The sequence below is a fragment of the Chiloscyllium plagiosum genome, chromosome 11 (assembly GCF_004010195.1).
Source record: "Chiloscyllium plagiosum isolate BGI_BamShark_2017 chromosome 11, ASM401019v2, whole genome shotgun sequence".
Lineage (NCBI taxonomy): Eukaryota > Metazoa > Chordata > Chondrichthyes > Orectolobiformes > Hemiscylliidae > Chiloscyllium > Chiloscyllium plagiosum.
This window is the reverse complement of record NC_057720.1, coordinates 28297694-28323536: the sequence shown is the minus strand read 5'-3', so window position 1 is coordinate 28323536 and position 25843 is coordinate 28297694. Positions and strand designations below refer to the sequence as shown.

General features: G+C 40.7%; 1 protein-coding gene across 7 annotated transcripts in view; it reads right to left on the bottom strand.

The window, feature by feature from the left end:
- LOC122554242 (CMP-N-acetylneuraminate-beta-1,4-galactoside alpha-2,3-sialyltransferase-like) overlaps positions 1-25843 on the bottom strand; it is a 627037-nt gene that overhangs the window by 137967 nt on the left and 463227 nt on the right. For all 7 annotated transcript variants that reach the window (XM_043698962.1, XM_043698961.1, XM_043698960.1 and 4 more), the window contains 2 exons: positions 21881-21976; positions 15702-15888 (listed from right to left, as the gene is read on the bottom strand). In XM_043698962.1, the coding sequence (XP_043554897.1) occupies positions 15702-15888; positions 21881-21976 (283 nt within the window). The remainder of the gene's footprint in view (positions 1-15701; positions 15889-21880; positions 21977-25843) is intronic.

Below are 25843 nucleotides of genomic sequence, written 5' to 3'. Positions count from 1 at the left end.
CCTCCTCTCTGACCTATCACCTCCATCCCCACCCCCACTCACCTATTGTACTCTATGCTGCTTTCTCCCCACCCCCACCCCCCTTTCATTTATCTCTCCGCGCTTCAGGCTCTCTGCCTGTATTCCTGATGAAGGGCTTTTGCCCGAAACGTCGATTTTACTGCTCCTCAGATGCTGCCTGAACTGCTGTGCTCTTCCAGCACCACTAATCCAGAATCTGGTTTCCAGCATCTGCAGTCATTGTTTTTACGGAGTAGAGAAAGGGCAGCCAGTAACGGGTATTACTACTTAAACCCTGGAATTTTGTGGCAGACCTAGCGGAGAATGTATCCAAATTCAAATCAGTAGGGAAAAGACAGTTTCTATATAAGCGACTTGCCAGAAGCTGTGAGCATAAATTCAAGCTGAGAATTTTAATCATTTCAGTGTTCACATATTTTTCGGGTTTTTTTTACAAAGTGATTTGAATCAGGTAGCAGTTTGGATGAGGGACAAGAGAAGAGAAAAAGAGAGAAATTTCCCGAAAAGGAGCTTGAGAGGAAAAGCCAGAGCGGTGCTTGGCGGGTTCTCAGTTGCAGTGGTGGCAGTACCCAGAGTGAGGACTTCTGGCTGCGGTAGTCTTGAAGGTTAGATTAGATTAGATTACTTACAGTGTGGAAACAGGCCCTTCAGCCCAACAAGTCCACACCTACCCTCCGAACAGCAACCCACATTTACCCCTTCACCTAATACTAAGGGCAATTTAGCATGGCCAATTCATCCAACCTGTACATTGTTGGACTGTGGGAGGAAACCGGAGCACTTGGAGGAAACCCACGCAGACATGGGGAGAATGTACAAACTGCACACAGACAATTGCCTGAGGCAGGAATAGAACCCGGGTCTCTGGCGCTATGAGGCAACAGTGCTAACCACTGTGCCACCGTGCCGCCCATTGGAGTCTTGGCAAGTTTGTTGTGGCTGTTCCCAGAGCAGGGACTCTTTGTTGCCCAGGACACCTTGCAGAAGCCATGGAGCTGTGTTTGAAGACCTTTTATACAAAAGATGAACTCTATTTATGAAATTTGATTTTATTCTTTTGGTAACTCAAAATGGCACCTGATTGTGGCAACAAGGCACTTTTCACTGTATTTTTCTGGGTATATGTAACAATAAATAATAGATGGATAAATAAATAAACAAACAAGCAAACAAGTAAATAGGTGATATCACAGAGAATCTGGTTTGATTGGCTGGTAAGAGACCTATAATTAGGGACTAGTCAGAAACAGTCACAGATTCAGAACAAGTATAATAATATAGATTCAATCCAAGAAGAATTTTCTTTGCAATAAATGAAACCTAATAACTATATTAAAAATAGTAGTATAGACTATGTGTTGTTCTTAGTCATGTCAGAGTTGGTGGCATATCAAGCCACAGTTACCACATCTGCAGTACATCCAGGAATGGGAGAGTTACCTTGGCACTAGGTTCTGGGCAGTCACACCCTGTACCTTAAATAATTTAAATGTGGCCACTGGTCACAGACAGGAGAGTGTGACAACAAGTGAGGCACATAGAGGGATCCTGAACGTAGCACAGTTCAACAAGTATGAGGTACTTGCTCCATGTAAGGATGAGGGAAGAGCAGCAGGGAGGATGGTCAAACTGACCACTGCACTGCAATCAAGGAAGCCATTCACTATGGCGGAGGACAAAGAAAAGTGATAGTGGTAGGGGATTCTATAATTAGGGGGACATAGCATCCTGTGTGAACAGGATTAAGTTCCACCTGGTATGTTGCCAATCTGGTGCCAAGATGAAGGACATCTCAAATTGGCTTGAAAGGATACTGGAGAAGGAGGGGCGGGTTCAGTTGTTCTGATACATTTTGGTACCAACAACATAGACAAGAATAGGCAAGAAGTCCTGTTTGTAGAATATCAGGAATTGAAAACAAGAATATAAAACAGAACCTCATGGTTGAAAAGTCTCGATTATTATCAAAACTATGTGCAAATTGGCAAAGCGTTAAGGAGATTAGGGAAACAAATATGTGTCTAAAGAAGTGGTGTGGGAAGGGGAGGTTCCATTTCTCCTGATTTAGGAGGACAGGCATCAGTTCTGATCCAGGAGGGATCAGTACCATTACAATGGGCTCCACCTGAACCAACATAGCACCAGGATCCATGTACAAAAGCTCAATAGGGCGGTAACAAAGACTTCATACTAATTAGAAGCAGGAGAGCTTAGGAGAGGAGGGCGGTAACAAAGACTTCATACTAGTTAGAAGCGGGAGAGCTTAGGAGAGGTTATTAAATTTCCCAAACAAGTAAAAGGACAGACAATATCAAAACGGTCAGGAATCTAACTTCAGGCAGCAGATAAAGGGACAACTATGAGAAGGGAAGTGTCAATGCAAGACTGAGGGTGTTGTACTTGAATGTGTGCAGAATATGAAACAAGGTAAATGTGCATGAAGCACATATTGATATTGACGGATACAATGGTGTGTACATTACAGAGGTGTAGCCCCAAGGCAATCAGGGCAAAAATGTAACTATTAAAGGATGTGCGTCCTATCACAAAGATTGGCAGATGAGCAGAGGGTCAGGGTTTCCCTGTTTAGAAAAAAATTAAGTTAACTTGATAGCATTAAACAATATAGGGTCGAAAGGCATATAATCTGTAAAGGTAGAGTTCAGGAACCACAAAGGAAAAAAAGTCCTGAAGGGAGTTATGTACTGGCCCCAACAGGAATCAGGATGTAGGGAAGAAAATAAATCTGAAGACAAACAAGACATGTCAGAAAAGCACCATTACAATCAAACATGAGGGTCCAATATGCAGGTGGAGTGGGGAAATCAGGTTGGTAGTGGATCCCAAGAAAACAATTCATGGAATGTCTATGAAACTGTTTTTTTTAAGAGCAGCTCAAGGGATAGCCCACTAGTGAACAGGTAGTTCTGGATTTGGTGATTAGATTAGATTAGATTGTGGTGTGGAAACAGGCCCTTCGGCCCAACAAGTCCACACCGACCCGCCGAAGCGTAAACCACCCATACCCCTACATTTACCCCTTACCTAACACTATGGACAATTTAGCATGGCCAATTCACCTGACCTGCACATCTTTGTGACTGTGGGAGGAAACCGGAGCACCCGGAGGAAACCCACGCAGACACGGGGAGAATGTGCCAACTCCACACAGTCAGTCGCCTGAGGCGGGAATTGAACCCGGGTCTCTGGCGCTGTGAGGCAGCAGTGCTAACCACTGTGCCACCGTGCTGCCCACTTATGTGTTGATACTTCTTTTTAAATATACAAATGGTAAGACAGGCAAGTGTGGACATTGGACCACTGGAAAATCAGGCTGGAGAAGTAGTAATGGAGTCAAAAAAATGGCAAAGGAACTGAATACTTAGCATCAGTCATTGTGGTGGTAAATATGTAGCATCCCAGAACTTCAAGAGAGTCCAGGCGCAGAGGTGAGTGTAGTGGCCATTAAGGAGAAGATGCTAAGGAAGCTGAAAAGTCTGAAGGTGGATAAATCACCAGAGTGGGTGGACTACATGCCAGGGTTCTGAAGAAGATAGCTGAGGAGATTCTGGTGATGATCTTTCAGGATCACTGAAGTCAGGGAGGTTCTTAAAGGACTGAAAATTAACAAATGCAATACCCCTGTTTAAGAAAGGAGTAAGCCTGTTAAACAAGATAATGGCCGATGTTGTTAGAGGAGAAAGTGAGGACTGCAGATGCTGGAGATCAAAGCTGAAAATGTGTTGCTGGAAAAGCGCAGCAGGTCAGGCAGCATGCAAGGAGCAGGAGAATCAACGTTTCGGGCATAAGCCTTCTTCAGGAATGAGGAAAGTATGTCCAGTAGGCTAAGATAAAAGGTAGGGAGGAGGGACTTGGGGAAGGGGCGTTGGAAATGCGATAGGTGAAAGGAGGTCAAGGTGAGGGTGATAGGCCGGAGTGGGGTGGGGGCGGAGAGGTCAGGAAGAAGATTGCAGGTTAGGAAGGCAGTGTTGAGTTTGAGGGATTTGACGGAGACAAGGTGGGGGGAGGGGAAATGAGGAAACTGGAGAAATCTGAGTTCATTCCTTGTGGTTGGAGGGTTCTAAGGCAGAAGATGAGGCGTTCTTCCTCCAACCATCGTGTTGCTATGGTCTGGCAATGGAGGAGTCCAAGGACCTGCATGCCCTTGGTGGAGTGGGAGGGGGAGTTAAAGTGTTGAGCCACGGGGTGGTTGGGTTGGTTGGTCCGTGTGTCCCAGAGGTGTTCTCTGAAACGTTGTTAGGGGCAAGTTACTGGCAGAAGGCAGAGAAAAGATTAAAGGAGTCTTTTTCAGGATGGCAGCCAGTGACTCATGGAGTTGCAGGGGTCAGTGTTGGAACCACAACTATTCACATTATGGCTTAACGAAGTGCATGAAAGAACATTGTTGCTAAATTTGCAGATGATTCAAAGAGAAGTGAAGGGACATCAAGGAAGTGGGGAAGCTGCAGAAGGACTTGGACAAACTAGGAGAGTGGGCAAAGTGTGAGGTTGAGACTTTGGTCAGTGGAATGGAAGCTTCTAAATGAGAAGCACAAAGGGAGTGAGGTTCAGAATTTTCTTAAGATTAAATCTCATGCAGATTTAGTTAGCAGTTAGGAAGGCAAATACAATATTAGTATTTGCTTCAAGAGGGCAGGGATATGCTGCTGAGGCTTAAGAAACATACTAGTCATGACTGAAATGCAGAGTAGGTTCACTGCTCCTCGGATATTGCCTGAACTGCTGTGCTCTTCCAGCACCACTAATCCAGAATCTGTTTTCCAGCATCTGCAGTCATTGTTTTTACCTCAAGGATCGAATGGCCTGATTCTCCTCCTATAGCTTATCCAAAGAACAAAAAAGCTGACAATTCATGATTACATATCTTGTTTCACCATCAAAGGTAAATTTCAACTTTTTTCTTCCCTTTTCCTGACAGAATGTGCAATTTACAATATCACATAAATAGTCTGAAAAGGTGATCAATGTTTAATACATTTTGAACGAGATGACCTAAGGACATACTGTACTAACAAGTCATCACAACATTCCACACACCTTTGATAATTAGGATTATGACACACAAAGTGACTCTAATATCTAATGGTTTAAAAAGCAAATCTTTTAAACTATTTGTTACCATCACTATCAGAAGAAAGGTTTCCCCTGAAGCAATTTCATTACCACTCTCAATGAAATTCTAAAGGTTTGGAATATTAAACCTCTTGCAATTGAAGTTCAACCATAGGAATTGTGATCCACCTCTGATCTCATTTAAAACAAAGATGTAAAAAGTAAAAAAAAAAGTGTGGATCTAGAAGAAGTAATTTATAACAAAAACTATAAACATTGTGTTCTATTATATTTCACCTATACAGGATTATCACCCCATATAAATCCAGATTTTCTACTAACAACTCTGACATACAAAGAGGATGTTTGCAACTAAGTCATACTGGTCCTGATTTTCTGTTGGACAAGCAGTCTTTATACCTCTAAAGATAAAAGTTGCACATGGGCACCCTGATGAATTCCCTTCAAAGTGTAGGCTGAAGAAATTGCCCAGAAAATAGAATTTTCTGGTGGGCAATTCGTCTATGCCTCGAACCATCTGAATGTATCTCTTTAAACCACAGACTTCGGATGTTTCAATGAAATTAAGCAAAATAGTTGCTCTGAAAGGTTAGGCAATTAAGTTCATATTCTATCTCCTGAACAGCAATTAAACTGACCCCAGGCCTACCTCACACACCACCATCTATGTCTCCCCAGAACACTTAAATCTCCCAGGCCCTGACACACCAAATGCAATCTGACCTACCCAGAGAACAGCACCCCACTCCTCTAACTGTAACTAATCCAATCTCCCCACCACTGCTGGATCTGACGCAACACCTCCGGCCCAACCCAATTCACCTCATTCCCCACCAGACCTGGAACAAATTAACTTGCTAGACCAGATTTCTATCATCCACCCAAGCAATCCCAAACATTGAACACTTGCCATGCCACTTTGCAACCTTGCCTACTTAGTACACACTCTCCTCAGCTGCACCCTTATCATCTGGCATCTCCCCCACACCTAGCATTCTCTGGCCTCCCAAGTTGACACCGTACTGAGCTGGAACCCCCTTCCCCAGCTGGCATCCTATTCCTAACAACCTACCCTCGGCCTAGCTAACACCCCTCCCAGTTTGCATCCTACTTACCTGATACCCTGCCTTCTAGCTACTTGACATCCTGACCTCACGCCCATCACACTTACCTTATGGATTTATAGCTTGACAGTAGATGTCAAAGTGGCTGTCACGACTTTTATATTTCAGAATTTGGCAGCAAAGTGCTGTGGCTTGCCTTTCCCTGATGACAGATTTACCTCTCAGTCTGACCCTTAGCTACTCACATGCATTCAACAATTAAAGCATTTTCATTCTGTCTACATGAGAAATTATATATAATTTGTGATGGGTAATTGGAAACGATTTCTAAATCTACCAAAACATACATTATTAAATATGGAAGAGGGCGTGAATAAATTTGCTTAACGAGCAAATCATTGGCACGTGAAATTCAACAAATAAATATGAGGGAGTAGATTTTAGGAGCCAGAATAGGGAGGCTTGTAAGTTGCAAGTCTCGCAGAGATAGAGAAACAAAAGGTGACTAGAGCACAAATTCATTAAAAGTTGTTTACAAGTTAGCAAAGCTATATAAAAAAAACAAGCAAGGCTTTATTTATGAAGGGACAGAATTGAAAAGTGGGACATTTATATTAACTTGTATCGAACCTTGGTTTGACCTCATGCAATTCAGACTGCTACATTACAAAAAGAATATATAAGCACTGAAGGGCGTACAGAAACAATTTACCTTCAAATCCAAAATTATATAGGTGTAAATATCAAAAAAGGAGAGGTCAGATTGGGTTCCTTTTTATTTTAATTTTAATGAGGATGAATATTTCAGATTGTATCTCATTTTAGGTTTCACTGTGGCAGCTGGGGTTTGTGAATCTTGGGAAATGCATTACTAACAAGACAGGGGGACTGCCTTTCCAGTACTGTCTATACATCAGGAGGAGCAGGATTTCTTCTGATCCTTCAAGTTAACATGATTCCTCGCTCTTTATCCATGATCTTCATCAATGCAGCGTTTCCTGGTTTTTCTGATGCTGCCACCACCCTTCCTTTATTTTGCAACACTATCCTCCAATCACCATGTCTCACAACATTTCTGATTTATCACTGCCACTCTTTCTGATGTCCTCCTCTCCCCATCATGGTTCTGAGTTGCCAGTAATTCTTCTGATTTTACTCCAGAGCCCTCTCCCCAAATAACTGTGGTATCCAATTTCCTCCATCCCACACCTTATGATCTTTCCCTAAACTTTCCAACCTACCACCCTCCTCCATAAGAAAATAAAAACTAGGAGCAAGAGTAGGCCACCTGGCCCATAGAGCCTGCTCCACCATTCAATAAGATCATGGCTGATCTTTTTGTAGACTCAGCTCCACTTATCCATCTGTTCACCGTAACCCTTAATTCCTTTACTATTGCCTTAAAAACATTCATAGAGATAGTCCTAACTGCTTCACTGGGCAGGGAATTTCACAGATTCACAGCCCTTTGGAGAAGAAGCTCCGCCTCAGCTCAGTCCTAAATCTGCTCCCCCTTATTTTGAGGCTATGCCCCCTAGCTTTTGTTTCACCCATCAGTGGAAACCTCCCTGCTTCTATCTTATCTATTCCTTTCATTTGTTTCTATAAGATCTCCTCATACTCTTTGAAATTCCAATGAGTAGAGTCCCAATTTACTTTGTCTCTCCCGGGATGGTGCAGGAGGGAGGGTTTTGAATTCCTGGATAACTGGGGTTCTTTTGGGGTTATGTGGAACCTCGACAAACAGGATGGTCTTCACCTGAACCAGAGGGGTACCAATATCCCTGGGGGGAATATTTGCTAATGCTCTTCGATTGGGTTTAAACTAATTCAGCAGGGGGAGAGGAGCCTAAATTGTAGTTCATGTACAGAGACGTTTGAGAGTAGGGACGTCTGAAAATAAGGTTTCAGGGTCGAAAGAGGGGACCGGCAAGCAAGACATTGGTTTGAAGTGTACATATTTCAACACCAGGAGCATCCGGAATGAAATGGGTGAACTTGCAGCATGGGTTGGTACCTGGGATTTTGATGTTGTGGCCATTTCAGAGACATGGGTAGAGCAGGGACAGGAATGGTTGTTGTGGGTTCTGTGATTCAGAGATTTCAGGAAGAACAGAGAAGATGGTAAAAGAGGTAGGGGTGTGATATTGTTAGTCAAGGAGAGTATTACGGCTGCAGAAAGAACATTTGAGGACTCGTCTACTGAGGTAGTATGGGCTGAGATTAGAAACAGGAAAGGAGAGGTCACCCTGTCAGGACTTTTCTATAAGCCTCTGAATAGTTCCAGAGATTTAGAGGAAAGGATAGCAAAGATGATTCGCAATAAGAGCAAGAGTGACAGAGTAGTTGTTATGGGGGACTTTAACTTTCCAAATATCGAATGGGAATACAATAGTTTAAGTACTTTAGATGGGTTAGTCTTTGTCGATTGTATACAGGAGGGTTTTCTGACACAATATGTAGAAAGGTCAACACGGGGTGAGGCCACATTATGTTTGGTACTGGGTAATGAACCCAGCCAGGTGTTAAACTTGGAGGTACGTGAGCACTTCGGTGATAGTGACCACAATTCGGATATGTTTACTTTAGCAATGGAAAGGGATAGGTATGTACCTGAGGGTGAGAGCTACAGCTGGGGGAAAGGCAATTACGATGCGCTTCGACAAGATTTAGGATACGTAAGATGGGGAAGGAAACTGCAATAAATGGGGAACAATAGAAATGTGGAGCTTATTCAAGGAACAGCTACGGTGTGTCCTTGGTAAGTATGCACCTGTCAGACAGGGAGAAAGTTGTCAAGCGCAGGAGCCATGGTTTACTAAGGAAGTTGAATCTCTTGTCAAGAGAAAGAAGGCAGCTTATGTTAGGATGAGATATGAAGGCTCAATTAGGGCAATTGAGAGTTACAAGGTAGCCAGGAGACAGCAAAGACCAGTGAGGATGGGACATGAGAAGTTGTTGGCGGGTAGGATCAGGGAAAACCCTAAAGCTTTCTATAGGTATATAAGGAATAAAAGAATGACTATGGTAAGATTAGGGCCAATCAAGGACGATAGTGGGAGGATGTGCGTGGAGTCAGAGGAGATAGGGGAAGTGCTAAATTAATATTTTTCGTCAGTATTCACACTGGAAAAAAACAATGTTGCCGAGGAGAATACTGAAAAAACAGGCTACGAGGCTAGATGGGATTCAGGTTCACAAGGAGGTGGTGTTAGAAATTCTGGAAAGTGTGAAAATAGATAACTCTCCTGGGCTGGAATGGATTTATTGTGGGATTCTCTGGGAAGCCAGGGTGGAGATTGTCAAGCCTTTGGTTTTGATCTTTATGTCGGCATTGTCTATAGGAGTAGTACCAGAAGACTGGAGGATAGCAAATGTTCAAGAAGGGGAGTAGAGACAACCTTGGCAATTACACATTAGTGAGCCTGACTTTGGTTGTGGGTAAAGTGTTGGAAAAGGTTGTAAGAGATAGGATTTATAATCATCTGGAGAGGGATAAGTTGATTAGGGATAGTCAATACAGTTTTGTGAAGGGTAGTTTGTGCCTCACAAACCTTAGTGAGTTATTCGAAAAGGTGACCAAACAGGTGGCTGAAGGTAAAGTGGTTGATGTGGTGTATATGGATTTTAGTAAGGCATTTGATAAGGTTCCCCATGGTAGGCTAATGTACAAAATATGGAGGCATGGGATTGAGGGTGATTTAGTGGTTTGGATCAGAAGTTGGCTAGCTGAAAGAAGACAGAGGATGGTGGTTGAAGGGAAATATTCATCCTGGAGTTTAGTTACTAGTGGAGATCACAAGAATCTGTTTTGGGTCCACTGCTGCTTGTCATTTCTATAAACGATGTGGCTGAGGGCGTAGAAGGGTTAGTAAATTTGCGAATGACACTAAGGTTGGTACAGTTGTGGATAGTGCTGAAGGATGTTGCAGGTTACAGAGGGACATAGATAAGCTGCAGAGCTGGGGTGAGAGGTGACAAATGGAGTTTAATGCAGAAAAGTGTGAGGTGATTCACTTTGGAAAGAGTAACAGGAATGCAGAGTACTGGGCTAATGGTAAGATTCTTGGTAGTGTGGATGAGTAGAGAGATCTCGGTGTCTATGTACATAGATTCCTCAAAGTTGCCACCCAGGTTGATAGGGCTGTTAATAAGGCATACGGTGTGTCAGCTTTTATTAGTAGAGTGATCGAGTTTCAGAATCATGAAGTCATGCTGCAGCTGTACAAAATTCTACTGCGGCCGCACTTAAGAATATTGCGTGCAGTTCTGGTCTCTGCATTATAGGAAGGATATGGAAGCTTTAGAAAAGGTTCAGAGGAGATTTACTAGGATGCTGCCTGGTATGAAGGGAAGGTCTTACAAGGAAAGGTTGAGGGACTTGAGGCTGTTTTCATTAGAGAGAAGTTTGAGAGGTGACTTAATTGAGACATATAAGATAATCAGAGGGTTACATCGGGTGGACATTGAGCGCCTTTTTCTGAGAATGGTGATGGCCAGCACGAGAAGGTATAGCTTCACATTGAGGGGTGATAGATAGATGGCAGATGTCAGACATAGCTTCTTTAATTATAGAGTAGTAGGGGCATGGAATGCACCACCTGCAACAGTTGTAATCTTGCCAACTTTCAGGGCATTTAAGTGGTCATTGGATAGATATATGGATGAGAACGGAATAGTGTAGGTTAGATGGACTTCAGCTTGGTTTCACAGAGCAGCACAACATTGAGTGCCGAAGGGCCTGTACTGTGCTGTAATGTTCTATTCTCTTTCCTCAACTTCAGAATCAACCTAGTGAACATCCTCTGCATCCCCTCCAGTGCCAGTATAGCAATACTCAAGTGAGGAGCCCAAAACTGTACACAGTACTCCAGACGTGGCCTCATCAGCACCCTATACAGCTTAGTACAACTTCCCTGTTTTTAAACTTCATTGCTCTATAAATGAAGTACAATATTCTATTTGCCTTCTTAATTACCTGCTGCACCTGCAAACCAATTTTTTGTGATTCATACACAAGGACACTCAGAGTTCCTCTGCACAGCAGAATGCTGTAATTTTCCAACACATGGATAGGATAAATAGATAAAGTCTTTTCCCTGGGGGGGGGGGGGGGTCCAGAACTCGAGGGCATAGGTTCAGGGTGAGAGGGGAAAGATATAAAAGGGACCTAAGGGACAAAGTTTTCACAAAAAGGGTGGTGCGTGTATGAAATGAGCTGCCAGAGAAAGTGGTGGAGGCTGATACAATTGCAACATTTAAAAGACATCTGGATGGGTATATGAATAGGAAGGGTTTAGAGGGATATGGGCCAAGTGCTGGTAAATAGGACGAGATTAGGTTGGAATAACTGGTTGGCATGGACAAGTTGAACCAAAGGGTCTGCTTCTGTGCTGTACATCTCTATGACTCTCTGACTAAGTTGAGAAAACATTTCTTCACTCAGCATGATGCACCTATGGAATTTGCTACTTCAGAATGGTAGACCACTGAGTATATGGCGTACTGGCTTTTATTGGTAGAGGAATTGAGTTCCGGAGTACTGAGGTCATGTTGCAGTTGTATAAGACTCTGGTGCGGCCGCATCTGGAGTATTGTGTGCAGTTTTGGTCGCCATACTATAGGAAGGATGTGGAGGCACTGGAACGGGTGCAGAGGAGGTTTACCAGGATGTTGCCTGGTATGGTAGAAAAATCGTATGAGGAAAGGCTGAGGCACTTGGTGTTGTTTTCATTGGAGAAAAGAAGGTTTAGGGGTGACTTGATAGAGGTGTATAAGATGATTAGAGGTTTAGATAGGGTCGACAGTGAGAATCTTTTTCCACGTATGGAGTCAGCTATTACAAGGGGGCATAGCTTTAAATTAAGGGGGGGTAGGTATAGGACAGATGTTAGGGGTAGGTTCTTTACTCAGCGAGTCGTGAGTTCATGGAATGCCCTGCCAGTAGCAGTGGTGCACTCTCCCTTATTATGGGCATTTAAGTGGGCATTGGATAGGCATATGGAGGATAGTGGGCTAGTGTAGGTTAGGTGGGCTTGGATCGGCGCAACATCGAGGGCCGAAGGGCCTGTACTGCGCTGTATTCTTCTATGTTCTATGTTCTATATTCAGGAAAGAGATTCATAAATTTTTAGGCATTAAAGACATCAAGGGTATGGAGGGAAAGCAGGAATATGGTGTTGATATTGTGACAGCCATGATCATATTGAATGGTAGAGCAGGCTTGAAGGGCCAAATGACCTACTCCTGCTTTTCGTTTCTATGTTTTGTGTCTGGTCCTGTAGAGGGAAGTTATTCCATCAAGCTTAGCCAAAATTAGCACTAAACACAATGGGAAAAGTAAGGTATTTGGCTGTATTAAGACTTCACTAGTAACGGCTGACCTAATGCTCTGAATCTGTACAAACTGTGCTGTGCAAAAGAGGGAAGTTATTTGTTCCAACCCTGATGATGTTCAAAGATAGTGTGAACCAACATTATACCAAGAAGCAGGGCTGAACATGATGAAAAAATGTCAAATCCTCTATGTTTTTCATTGGTTTCTCAGTGTTTCTTCAGTGTAATATTTCAAAAAAATCAATATCCCTGGACTGTCTTTCTATGGATAAGTTTAACACTCATCTAAACTTGACATTAGAAATATCCATTTCATGCCTGATACTTTCAGAAAGATACAGATTTAGTCTCTCACTGGAACTTTACTGAAGGCTATATTACCTACTGTAATGTGCTAAAAATAGCGAGTTTTGAAAAGATTTGTAGCTCAGGTTTAGGTTCTGGATGTAGGTTTGCTCGCTGGGCTGGAGGTTTCGTTTTCAGACATTTCGTCACTATACTTGGTAACATCTCCAGTGAGCCTCTAAATGAAGCACTGGAGGTGTGGCCGCTTTCTATTTATATATTTGAGATTCCTAAATCAAAGACATCTTGGAAACAACTGCCAGACTACTCAGACTCCTTGGCATCATAGTAGCCCACAAACCCACCAACACACTAAAACTGCAGTTAATGAACTTGAAAGACCCTATACAGACAACAAGCAAAACTAATGTCATTTACAAAATACCTTGCCAGAACTATAACAAACACTACATTGGAAAAAACTGGCAGAAAACTAGCCACCAGGATACATGAACATTAACTAGCCACAAAACGACATACGGATGAGGAAGGACACCACTTCGACTGGGACAACACATCTATCCTAGCACAAGCCAAACAGAGACATGGACGAAAATTCCTCAAAGCATGGCATTCCAACTGGAATTCTATCAACAAACGCGTTGACATGGATCCTATTTACCAAGCCTTGAGAAAAAGAACAGGAAATTATGTCACCACAGGAAATGACGTCACCAACCCAAGGAAACTCAAACATATAAATGGAAAGCGGGCTATACTGTCAGTGCTTCATTCAGAGGCTCATTGGAGATCTTACCTATTAAGGTGATGAAATGTCTGAAAGTAAACCTTCCAGCTCAGCAAGCAAACCTATATCCATGTGCTAATGAGATGTGAGGAGCGAGCACCATAAATCCCCCACTTTTAACAAGGCATTGAATGAAAGAGAATTGCTCAGTACTTCAATAAGTTCCACCATTTTTTGAGCTCACAATCTCACAGAAAACACTGTGGATGAGATGCTGATCAGACCTACTTTACTCAGGCAAATCTATTCAACCACACTCTTGGACTTGTGGGCAGTTGTGCCACTATTGGCTCATACGTTTGATCTTCTGTTCAGTCATGGTATTTATGTGGCTGGTCCTATTGAATTTTCCCACAATGTTGATTCTCATGGTATTAATGGAGGACTTGGCATTTATAATGGCATTGAATATGAAATAGAGTGGTTAAGTCCACTCTTGTGAGAGGTGGTCATTTCAGGTACTTGTGTGGCATGTTAGTTGCCACTCATTTGCCAAGTCAAGCTGCTTTTTAAGTCTAGCTGCATGCCGTTTCTTTCTAGTTTTTGATGATGGAAATTGTTCCAACATCCTCTTCAAGCTTTGCAGTCAAGCAGCTATCAAAATATTTCACACAGGCTATTCACAAATTGTTTCAACTTACACTGCAAGCATGGCCGTACAAAAATAAATTAAAGGGGCTGCACTTTTAAATCAATTATGCACTGCAAAAATGAAACAATATGAGAATGTGTTGTTTAGGCACGATCTCAAAATATAGCATCAAGCACAGGGAATTTGCAAAAGCAATTTCCAAGGTTTCAGTCCCAAAATAAGAATAAAAGAAAGAATCCAACCTATATTTATCAGTTTATAGTGCAAGAAAAGCACACATACAATTCCACCATCTGCAAGTTACATATCTGGCTGTACTTCAGCATGGCAGAATTTCACTGAGTGCATAAAGGAGTAAGAATACAGCATAACAGACGACCACCATTATTTCCCATTCTTGTATGCCAAAATTACGTATCTTTCTTAATATAACAACAATATATTCAAGTCACACTATCTAAATTACTTTCTATAATGGAAAGTGACACCATCACAGACCACTAAATACAAACAGGTTTGTTGTAGCAATGGTGTTAAATCTTACTAGTAAACATAGAAACTACAGTATTAAAGATTGTATGCAAAAATGACTAAGATTAAGTAAAACTGGTACTGTACATTTAAATGATCATGATGAGACTTCTCTCACTGTCAAATTCTAAATACAAACAGTGATGGTTCCTAATGTGAAGCAGATAATTTTGATCTTGACTGCAGAAAAAGTATAATCAAGTACTATTAACAAATTTCAGCATATTCCATTTCATAAATAGCATACCTAAAGGCTACTGGTTTACTTACAGTTCTTACTGTGGGATAATCAATCTACTCTTTCTCCTCACGTGCTATTCTACAGAACATCAGATAACTCATCAATGGCAGAATAAACAGAATTATTATCCAAGTTTCAAGTCTTTTGTAGAGAAGCAAATATTTACTATATTCTAATTCATTGCCAGCATAATGACAGTTGGCATGAGATCTGAAACATTTTCAAAATTCTCCAAATGTTACTGAAAAGCAAATACATAGTTATCGGCAGACAGTTAAGTCTTCTATTATAGTACCGAGCTAGGCAGATGAACTTGTTCAAAACTATTGGACACTATAATCATTTACAGTTTATTTATGCCTGTTATTTTTTATGACTATTAAGATTAATTCTTATTATCACCACTACTGATGAAACGTTGCCTCTGTTGTCACTCCCAATGAAGCCTACTATTTGTTCTGATGGTCTCTGAAGTCTGATAATGTACTCTGGTTATTCAAGAATTCACCTTGTTCATGTTACGTCAACAGGGAATAATTAATAAGAAATTTCCAATGTGCATTTTATTCAGTGAATCACATTTAACATTTTCCATTCAAGTAAAAGAACTGAACTTGAAAATTTACTATACCAGACATTTAATAGGCCAGAATCACAAAACATAACAATCTTGTCTGCTGTGCCTTTATTGTTCAGACAATGCCACGAACACACATGAAGAATTCTTACCACTTTTTCTTTGTAAACAATATATTTCAGCCATTTGAAATCTTGAGGTTTGAATCCAGCAAACACAAAAAGTGAGTCCTTCTCATAACGAGCTGGCTTTTGTATGGCACCTTCTGGATATGTAATTCGAAGAGTTGTCTTTGCTCCAACATCTTTTTCAAAACCTTTCACAGGGGCTTCGTTTAATCTGCAGTAGAAATGAACAAGAATTTAGTAATAATGAAAAGTTTTCCTTTGCTCACTGTGTGTTTTATAAGTGCATGACCACTGTGACTGGCATAATCACCCTTTCACCAGCTAAAGGTCCTGCTCTCTTTTACACAGCCACAATTTTAAGTAACTGGATTTGGTAAAGCTCTCAATTTTCAATCCTCATACTCTTTATTCCTTTCATCACCACAATATGCTACTTGAACTTCTTTCTTCTTTGATTAATAAATGAGGTATCTGCAAATGTAAATGTCATTTTGTGAATGAATAAAGTTATTTTCTAATTTATGCTTGAGCTGTTCCTCATTTATGCACGCACACGGATTTCTTGTTCCATCACTCACGGAATTAATGTCTTTACCCTTGTTCTCAAATTTATCCAAGGCTTCATCTTACTTTTTTTAAATCTTTGTTTATCTATAGCATTGCTCTTGTCTCAGTTTTTGGTCTTCTGACTCATGTCTTTAGTGCATACTCCTTACCTGTGCTTTAACACCTATGTCAGAATCTTCGACCATCATTCTACTCCATCAGAATTTCATAAGCACCGTCATGCAATTAATTTATGCTTTAATAAAAAGCTGAAAATGAACTCTGCTTTTGGTTTCATTTCCTTTCTCTCCTTTTATAATTTTTTTTTTACCTAGACAGTTTTGATTTATTCAGAGTGGGATAGAAAATAAATCAAAACTACTTTATTGTGGCACAGGCCACTGCAGGGCAACCAGAACCATCAAAAACCTAAATGATCAAGAATGGAGACAGGCTGAAATTCAAAAAGAGGAAAATCAAAGGTGATTCAATACAGGTTTACAAAATTATAGCGAGTACAGAAAATTGATTTGGGCAAATTAATCAGTATGGAGAAAATGTTCATAAATATAAAAAAAAAATTAAAAATAGAAAATGTGGAAAAAGCAAATTGTATTACACAAAAGATAATAGTTAAAAGGATAAGTTTCCATGCAAGATCATTGAAGTAAAGAGCGCAAATTTATTTATGAGATATCTTCAGGAGGAGAAAGAGGTGGAAAGAAATACCAAGTAGGAATGAAGCCAAGTTTGAGATTAGTCAAAACAGAGACTGATATTAATTGAACCACATGACTTATTATCAATACCTACATGGCAATTGATCGACAATGATATACTAATATTAGAAATATTGTAACTAAGAAACTTCCATGAAGGTAATAGAGACAAAACTGAAAATATTACTAGAAAGTTATATTCAAGACATAGGTCTTTTGTTCAAAAAATTCAATTTGTAGCAAAGTGCTGTTTTGGGTCCAAAGTGGCATTCATACCAATGTATATACTTTTTGCATTGGCTATAATGGATGCCATTTTAAGAGGTTGCTTATGTGGGTGCTGGCCTTGAATACTGCAAGTATGCACAATAGGCAGATCATGTTAATCTGATGTTACCCTATTGAAGGTGTTTTCAGATTGAGTGCTGTGGCTAGCCTATGCCCTTAAGCTCACACAGCTGATGTGCAATTGTCCAACAGCAAGAAGGACCTCTTCACCAGTGTTACTGATAAGAATCATCAATAACTTTCAGGCTAATCCCTGTCTGTTGCCAGGTTAGAAGTAGTATTTAGTTATTTCTGCTGCTACTTAATTGAAGAAGTCTTATGGGACTGGTGTGGCATATGGTTCTCATTTCAAGGATTCTCCTCAGTTTCTGTGCTGTGTTTCTATCTCTTTATCCTTCCTGCTTTATAGGGGGAAAGAGCAAAGGATAAGCAGCTGCAAGAGGGATGGAGGAAGAGAAGGATTCTCTGCGTGATGCAACATGGAGGATTTCTCCAAGCACAGCCTCAGCAAGTATGTTACACCTCCACTTCACTAAAGAGTGCTCAGTGAAATATGTCACTTGTTGAGGCATCCCTGCAGCCTCATCCATGAGCAATGGATGCTCAGTTATTGAGTACATTCTAATAACCTTTTTTTTGGTAGGAATTAAGGAATATGGAGATAGTGTGGGAAGTGGAGTTGAACAACCATGATCTTACTAAAGAGCAGAGCAGACTCAAGGGATTACACGTGTTCCTATTCTTTATGCTCTAATGCTCTAGAAGCCAACAGAAAGCAAACATTCTGAATCAACATTATTTCATACAATACTGACCTAATTACTTGGATATTCCCTTAATGCTGTCTTCTGTCTACCTTTGCCTATCTATGCAGTGATTTCATGGTACTGCAGCATATCTGACAATAAAAGCTGCTGAATATCACCGCACCATAAGAAATAGGAACAGGAGTTGACCATTCAGTCCATAACACCTGCTCCGCTATTCAATAGAATCACAGCTGATCCAACACTTCTCAGTCCATTTTCCTGCAATTTGCTTGTAACCCTTGATTCCCCAACTGATCAAGAATCTATCTGTATCAACCTTAAAGGTACATAAAGGCTCTGCGCCTCCTCCCCAAAAATCTCTGTGGCAAAGAGTTTCAAAGACTCTCAACCCTCTGAGAAAAGAGTTTCCTCTTCATTTCAGTTTTATATTGACACCCCTTTACTTTGAAATATCCCTTCTGGTTTCTTCCGAAGGTCCAAAAATGTGCAGGATAGGTGGACTGGCCAAGCTAAATTGCCCATAGTGTCCAGGATTGTGTAAACTTGGTAGATTAGCTATGGTAAATGCAGGATTACAGGGTGAGGGTAGGGTATGGTGTGGGGTTTTGGCGGGTCAGTGCAGACTCAATAGGCAAATGGCCTCTTTCTGCATTGTGGGGATGCTATGATTCTAGTTATATTCTATGTCAGACAAATGCAAGTTTAGGAACTGCATCTCAATTATTATTTCAGTATTACGAAGTCTCTAACCACTGCTACTTTGGTTTATAGACTGTGCATGCTATCAAGCCTTGGAGGATAGGAAACTGCAAAATCCTATTAGCTGCAACTAGTTTTTTAAAAATCATTTACAGGATGAGGGTATCCACGACCCCTAATTGTTTAGACTCAACCACATTGCTGAGGATCTGGAGTCAGTGTCTTGTACGTAAGGATGATGGTTTCCCTCCCTAAAGAACAAAGGGGTCTTCCCGACCATCAGCAATAAATTTCTGGTTAATGTTAGACTCTTAATTCCAGATTTTTATTCAAACACGGATCCCCAGAACATTACCTGGGTCTCTGGATTAACAGTCCAACAGTTATACAACTAGGTCATTACCTGGAAATTAAAGGTAGTGACAAGATTTGAAAATAATGTTGAATTGATACTGGCAACAGAGTTTCACCCAGTCAATACATGCTACTTTAATCAACATTTAGCATGAAAAGATCCAAATATGATTAATTCCTAGATAAAATTCAATATATCAAGAGAGCAGTATGCAATGAACAATTAGTGCACCTCACTCCAAGTCACTGATTAGTAGCAATGGTGTCCAACCAGTTCAAAGCCATCAGGACAATAATCCAGATAATCCTCTCTCCTTTGGTTCCTTTTCATTTTAAATGAAGCACAAATTTAGTACACACATGTATGAACAATGCAGGTAGCAATCAAAAGAGCCTTCAAAATATCAATCATGCAGCAGCATGTCTGAAGTGTAGTATAGGATAATCAAGGCTTCACCAAGCTACGTGCACATTGTATAAACATGAATGCATGATTTTAAAATAGAAACCAACTTATCTACACATTTAGCAGTTAATCTGATGTCCTAAATAGTTACAGCAAAATCTAACTGCAACTGCTTTGATTCTCTGCTTCCTACTCCATGCCTGCGAAGGAAAATGCATTCTGTCCTCTGAAGTTCAAGCACTTGTATTATCATCCAGACCACAATGCATGACATAACCTTGAATCCAACTCAAATATCATCATTAGTACATCTTGTGGTGTTGCACTTAGGGATCCCTTCTGTGGCCACCTTTATTTGTCATTTATATAAACGATTTGGATTAGAATATAGAAGGCAAGTTGAGTAAATACATGGATTACGCCAAAATTAGTGGTAATATGGACAGTGAACAAATTATCTAAGATTACAAAGAGATCTTGATCAATTGGATCAAAGGGCTGAGGAGTGGCATATGAAGTTTAATTTGGATAAATGTGAGGTCTTCCATTTTGGTAAAGCAATCAAGGGTAGGACTTTTGCAATTAATGGTAGGGCCCTGGGTAATGTTGTAGAACAGAGAGACTTGGGGCTTCAGGTACATTGTTCTTTGAATGTTGCATCAATGGTAGAGAGGAGAAAGTGAGGACTGCAGATGCTGGAGATCAGAGCTGAAAATGTGTTGCTGGAAAAGCGCAGCAGGTCAAGCAGCATCCAAGGAACAGGAGAATCGACGTTTCGGGCATAAGCCCTTCTTCAGGAATGAGGAAAGTGTGCCCAGCAGGCTAAGATAAAGGCGATGGAGGAGTCCAAGGACCTGCTTGTCCTTGGTGGAGTGGGAGGGGGAGTTAAAGTGTTGGGCTATGGGGTGGTTGGGTTGGTTGGTCCGGGTGTCCCAGAGGTGTTCTCTGAAACGTTCCGCAAGTAGGCGGCCTGTCTCCCCAATATAGAGGAGGCCACATCGGGTGCAGCAGATGCAATAAATGATGTGTGTGGAGGTGCAGGTGAATTTGTGGTGGATATGGAAGTATCCCTTGGGGCCTTGGAGGGAAGTAAGGGGGGAGGTGGTGGGCGCAATTTTGCATTTCTTGCGGTTGCAGGGGAAGGTGCCGGTAGTGGAGGTTGGGTTGGTGGGGGGTGTGGACCTGACGAGGGAGGTTAAGAAGGCATTTAACATGCTTGCCTTCATTGCTCAGATCTTTGAATGTAGGAGTTGGGACGTCATGTTAAAATTGTACAGAACATGGTGAGACCTCTTCTGGAGTACTCTGTGCAGTTCTGGTTGCTCTGCTATAGGAAGAGTATTATTAAATTGGAAAGGGTTGAGATAAGATTGACCAGGATGTTGCTGGGAATGAAGTTTTTGATGGGCTGGGACTCTTTTCACTGGAGTATAAAAAGTTGAGGGGTGAGTTTTTCGAGGTTTATAAAACCATGAAATGCACAGATCAGGGTGAATAGCAAAGGTATTTTCCCCAGGGATGCAAAACAGGTACCAAAGTATCACCACTGATAAGAGTAATTATAATTGACAAGTTTACTGAGGAACTTTTCATTATTTCACAAAAATCCTGTTGCTTTGAGCTCTATGTTTTCTGAGCCTTGCCAATATTAAATAATACTAAGCATTTTAGAACACTGTGACCATATGCCGCAGATATAGTGGGATTAGATAACAAAAAGAAATAAATAATACATTCTGATTTATATAAATTTAAAAATCTTGAAAATGCAATTGCTGATGTGAATAATATATCTTTATTGTAAAATAATGTATGTAATCTCCCTGCTCCTTGTGGACTTGGAATAATAGCCAAATTATATGCATTGATGGATTACCCCTGCACAGTTGTAATTACTTGAGAAGCATTTCATTTCAATGTTTCCTGACACCCAAAAGCAGCAGCAGAAACTCAAACACAGGAAACAGGGACTGAAAGGAAAATTAACTCATCTTAGTTAAAGATTAATTTTGAAAACTACAACTGTTCTGATGTGGCATTTTCAGTTAGATCCTCAAATAGTTAAGTTCTGGCCATCAATCAAAGTGAACTAACTAAAGGGTTTTGAGTATGCAGGGAGCAAATTGAAAGAATCTGTATGTCAGAATGTACGCAAGCTGGTCACCTCCAATACCAAACAAAGGTGACTGCAAAGAAATAGTACCAGATGTAAAAGCTAGAGCTTCACATGAGTAAATAAAAAAGATCAAAGGAAAAACCTGCTTAATTGTCCACAAGAAAAAAAACTAAATTGTGGCTAGCTCTCATTTCTGAATTGCTGATGCTGGTACAAAATCGATCTTCAGTAAGCAAGCTATGTCACAACTATTTTTTTGAGTTGGTTCCATTTGGAGCTATTACAGTATGGGAAAATACACTCACCTTATTACAACATCATATTCATCAATTCTTGACCCAAGGGATTTGTTGGCCACTATTCCTCCATTGCCCATGATAATGCATCGCTTGCAGGTTAAACTGAAAAAGACGAAGACTATTTACCATATCTGGAAGTTTCCAAATAAAGGGAGCATTTCAATTGCAAATCTAAATTTACACAGTAATTCTGATGTTCACTGCACTATTGTTAATAGAAAAATAATACAAAACTCCAGTGACATCATCGCTGTGGTTTTGGAGGCACCGACAATAAGGCCAGGACACAAAGAGTTCACTGTGGTGTTGCGTATTAAACTGAAGCAGAAACAGACTCTATGTACCTTTTGAAGTCCAGTTCACAGGAAAGAGATTGACTCTATAGTTTGTGAGTAATCCTCACAACACAACGCAAAGTTATAGTTGCTGCATAACATTTGTGCAAATAGAAAGAGCTCCCAAATATATTGTAAACTGTCATGCCTAATTAAGTGTTAGTTATACAGGAATAAATTCAGCTAATGTGTAATCTTAGCGAGTTTGGAGAAGATTTGTAGCTCAGGCTGAGGTTCTAAATCTAAGTTTGCTGCTGAGCTGGAAGGTTCATTTTCAGATGTTTCGTTACCATACAAGTAACATCATCAGTGAGCCTCTGGTGAGGCTTCACAATGTGTAATCAATTGGAAAAAAGGTTAGTTTTCACGTAGAGAACATTTTTAATGTAGAGGAACAGTGTTCTCTGGCAGAAACTTTTATCTATTCGATAGCAAAGGAGGAAAAGGACTCAATGTTTCCTTACAGTACAGAACCATGAACTAATAATTAGAAGAGCATTAGTTTAAAAATAGGGTAGGAAAATAAAGTTTATTATGCAGGAACCAAATCAAAAGCATCAAGGGAGAGTGGAGGAAATAAATTCAAACTAATATGGAACAATAAAAAGCAGGTTGTTCCCAACAGGTTTATTAAAATCTTTGAGGATGTACCATAGTTGCAGAATGAAGGCAAGTGGATATCTTGCATTTTTACTTCACAAAGCAGTTGATATAGTCTTTGACATGAAACTAATGGCTAAAGTAAAATCTCATGGGATCATGAAGGAAATTTAGATTCAGAGTATTAATTTGCGAGATAATAGGAAACAGAAAGGAGTTATCAATGGCAGTAATTCTAATTGAGCAGCTGTGACTGTCAAAGTTCCCCACGGATATAACCTGCAATTCCTTTTGTTCACAATATTTATTAAACATCTCAATGAAGGTAACATGAATATAAAATACAAGGAAATAATCAATTTGTATAAAATGTATTTTTTCAATTTTCAGCTTTTTTTGCTTTTAAGAGTAACATATTTTCACTCATCGTATGAATCACAAGGTATATTAAATCTCTCAAATAATTTTTGGGCTAATTAATGCATGAGTGATGAACTGAGAAACTATATGAGGGCAAACATATGCTAGGTTATCAGCTAATGTCCTTCCTGTAGGTGGAATAACAATTTTGGCAAGAACCTGGCCTGACATGTAGAGATTAATAACATTAATCTAAATCATGTGGACTTCATTAAAAGACAGAATGCAGCTGATGATATCCAATATATGATGTCATTTTTTTTCAATTTGAAGAACAGGTGGTCACAATGGCCTAACAATTTTAAAGAAGCAAAAATGCACTTGAGTAATATTTACTTTGTACCGTGGATAAATCTGGATGTGGACCAGACTATCTGAGGCCATTTCAAGCTCCTGGGCCTAGGTTTTGCTGCAATACTCAACCTCTCTATCATAGCAAAAATGGCAGACAATCCCAAACATTTGAAATCTAATCCCCCAATATGTTTGCATGGGGAGTTAATGGGTCCAAGTTAAAGTTTCAAGAACTTAAATTTTGTGGAGGCAGCTACCCCAAGAAATCAGCTGCTTCCTCCACTTCTGTCTTAATTTGGTGACATGGATGTCTGAAATATGAAAAGTGTGGATTAAACATAGGAGAAGATCTAAACATTGTGGGATTATTCAGATAGCCCTTTGGAGAGTTAAAGTCCTAGGAGCCAATTTGGATATAACACCAGGACAATTCAGGAGATTGGCTGTTCTTTGAGGAAGGGAAGATGTCCTATGGGCTGATTAAATCACAGGCATGAATGTATGCAAAAACTGTATAAACTGTAAGCATCAAGCTCACTAGAACAGTCAACAGACCTATCAAAGGCACTGCTGAAAGCACCTGGCAAAGGGAATTGTCAGTTGTGTCAGAGGGACCTAGCAAGACGAACTCTGAAATACATGCCAAAAGTGTCAAATGTAACTGTCAAAAGTATCAAGAGGAATCACCAAAACCTATTGTTAAAGCAAGATGTTAAGGTGTCAATACATTTAAAAGTCCTGCCCCTTAAAAACTTGAAAAAATCACCTCGAGAGTTTAAAAGAAAAGCATTATTTGGTCTGTCCATTGACCGATGCCTGAGGACTGGATCAGTGCTGCATCACTGATACTGCATCTGTAGAGTGTCTGTCATTTCACAGAATGATTGACAACTCCAAGTTTCGACCTCAGACTAGGAATTCCAATGTTTGTTTTTAGTAGTCATTATGTGCCTGAATAAAATGTTTGTTATTATAAGGCTTTCAATCAGAATTGGAAATGTTGTAAATGGGATTTTATTGAAATTGAAATACTTATTATCACTTGCATTTCATAATAAATAACACAGTAAATTACAGTGAAAAGCTTCAATAGTTGCCAAAGTCCAGCGCCATTTTGAATACATTAAGAATGAAAAAGTCTATCTTCATTCCTCCACCTTGCTGCAACCTGAACTAGATCCACCAACATCGGCGTCATCACCCTTTAGTTGCTGAACCCACACTTACCCTGCAACTAGGAATCCCTGGCTCCGAGCCTACTCCAATGGGGGGCTGCTGCTGCCATCGCATTTATAACCAGAGGTTCCTGCTCTATGCCACTTCAATGATGCTGCCAGAAATTCCTGGTCTGGGCCTCTTGCAACCAGAGGTCCCTGGCTTCACTGCCAGGCCAGGCTGCTGCTGCCTTGCCAAGAGTCCCACTACTTATGTCTCCTCCGAGATGTTGCTTTGCCAGTGCCACCACCTTGATAAGTCTGTTGCTAGCTCTGATCGCTAGAGGAGCTTTGCTGCCACTGGTGCCACCCCCAAATGGCAGGAGGATGACCTTACTGCCACTGTGGTCACTGCTGGCTCCAACCATCGGGAGGCTACCTCTATTCTGCACAAAACCTACTCTTGCTGCTGCGCCAGTGCTGCTGACCAACCTGCTGGAAATGGCTTCAAAGAAAATAAAAATGAACGAAACAAACAATAGAGAAAAGAAAAAGAGCAAAAGTGAAAAGAAACAAAAGATGAGCCCCGGCTCAAGATTCCACATGCAGCCAGTGTTTCTTCAGTAAAGGTAAGTCTATAAAAGACACATGGAATTTTCTATTGTTTAATATCAGCATTGATCCTCATGTCTGTCCATGGTAGATAATGGATGAGTTGGCACAGGGCAACAGAAAAACGTATTGAATGGAGGCAACATTGGTTGTGGAATAAGGGCCTTAAACGGCCATGGGTGGAGTATACATGCATGGAATAAGAGGTGTTAAGACAGCTTGCAATGGCATTGGTTAGCATGGAAGGGAAAATGAGGAGTGAGTGGGGGTGGGGACATCATGTGAAGGATGAGGACTCATGGGATTTTTTATATTTTATCCTTTCTTAAAACGTTTTTGTACACAGTGCTAGAGCTGCCAGAAAGACTATAAGACCATAAGACATAGGAGTGGAAGTAAGGCCATTCGGCCCATCGAGTCCACTCCGCCATTCAATCATGGCTGATGCGCATTTCAGCTCCACTTACCAGCGTTCTCCCCATAGCCCTTAATTCCTCTAGACAACAAGAATCTATCAATCTCGGCCTTGAAGACGACTTCATTGAGTTGTAGAA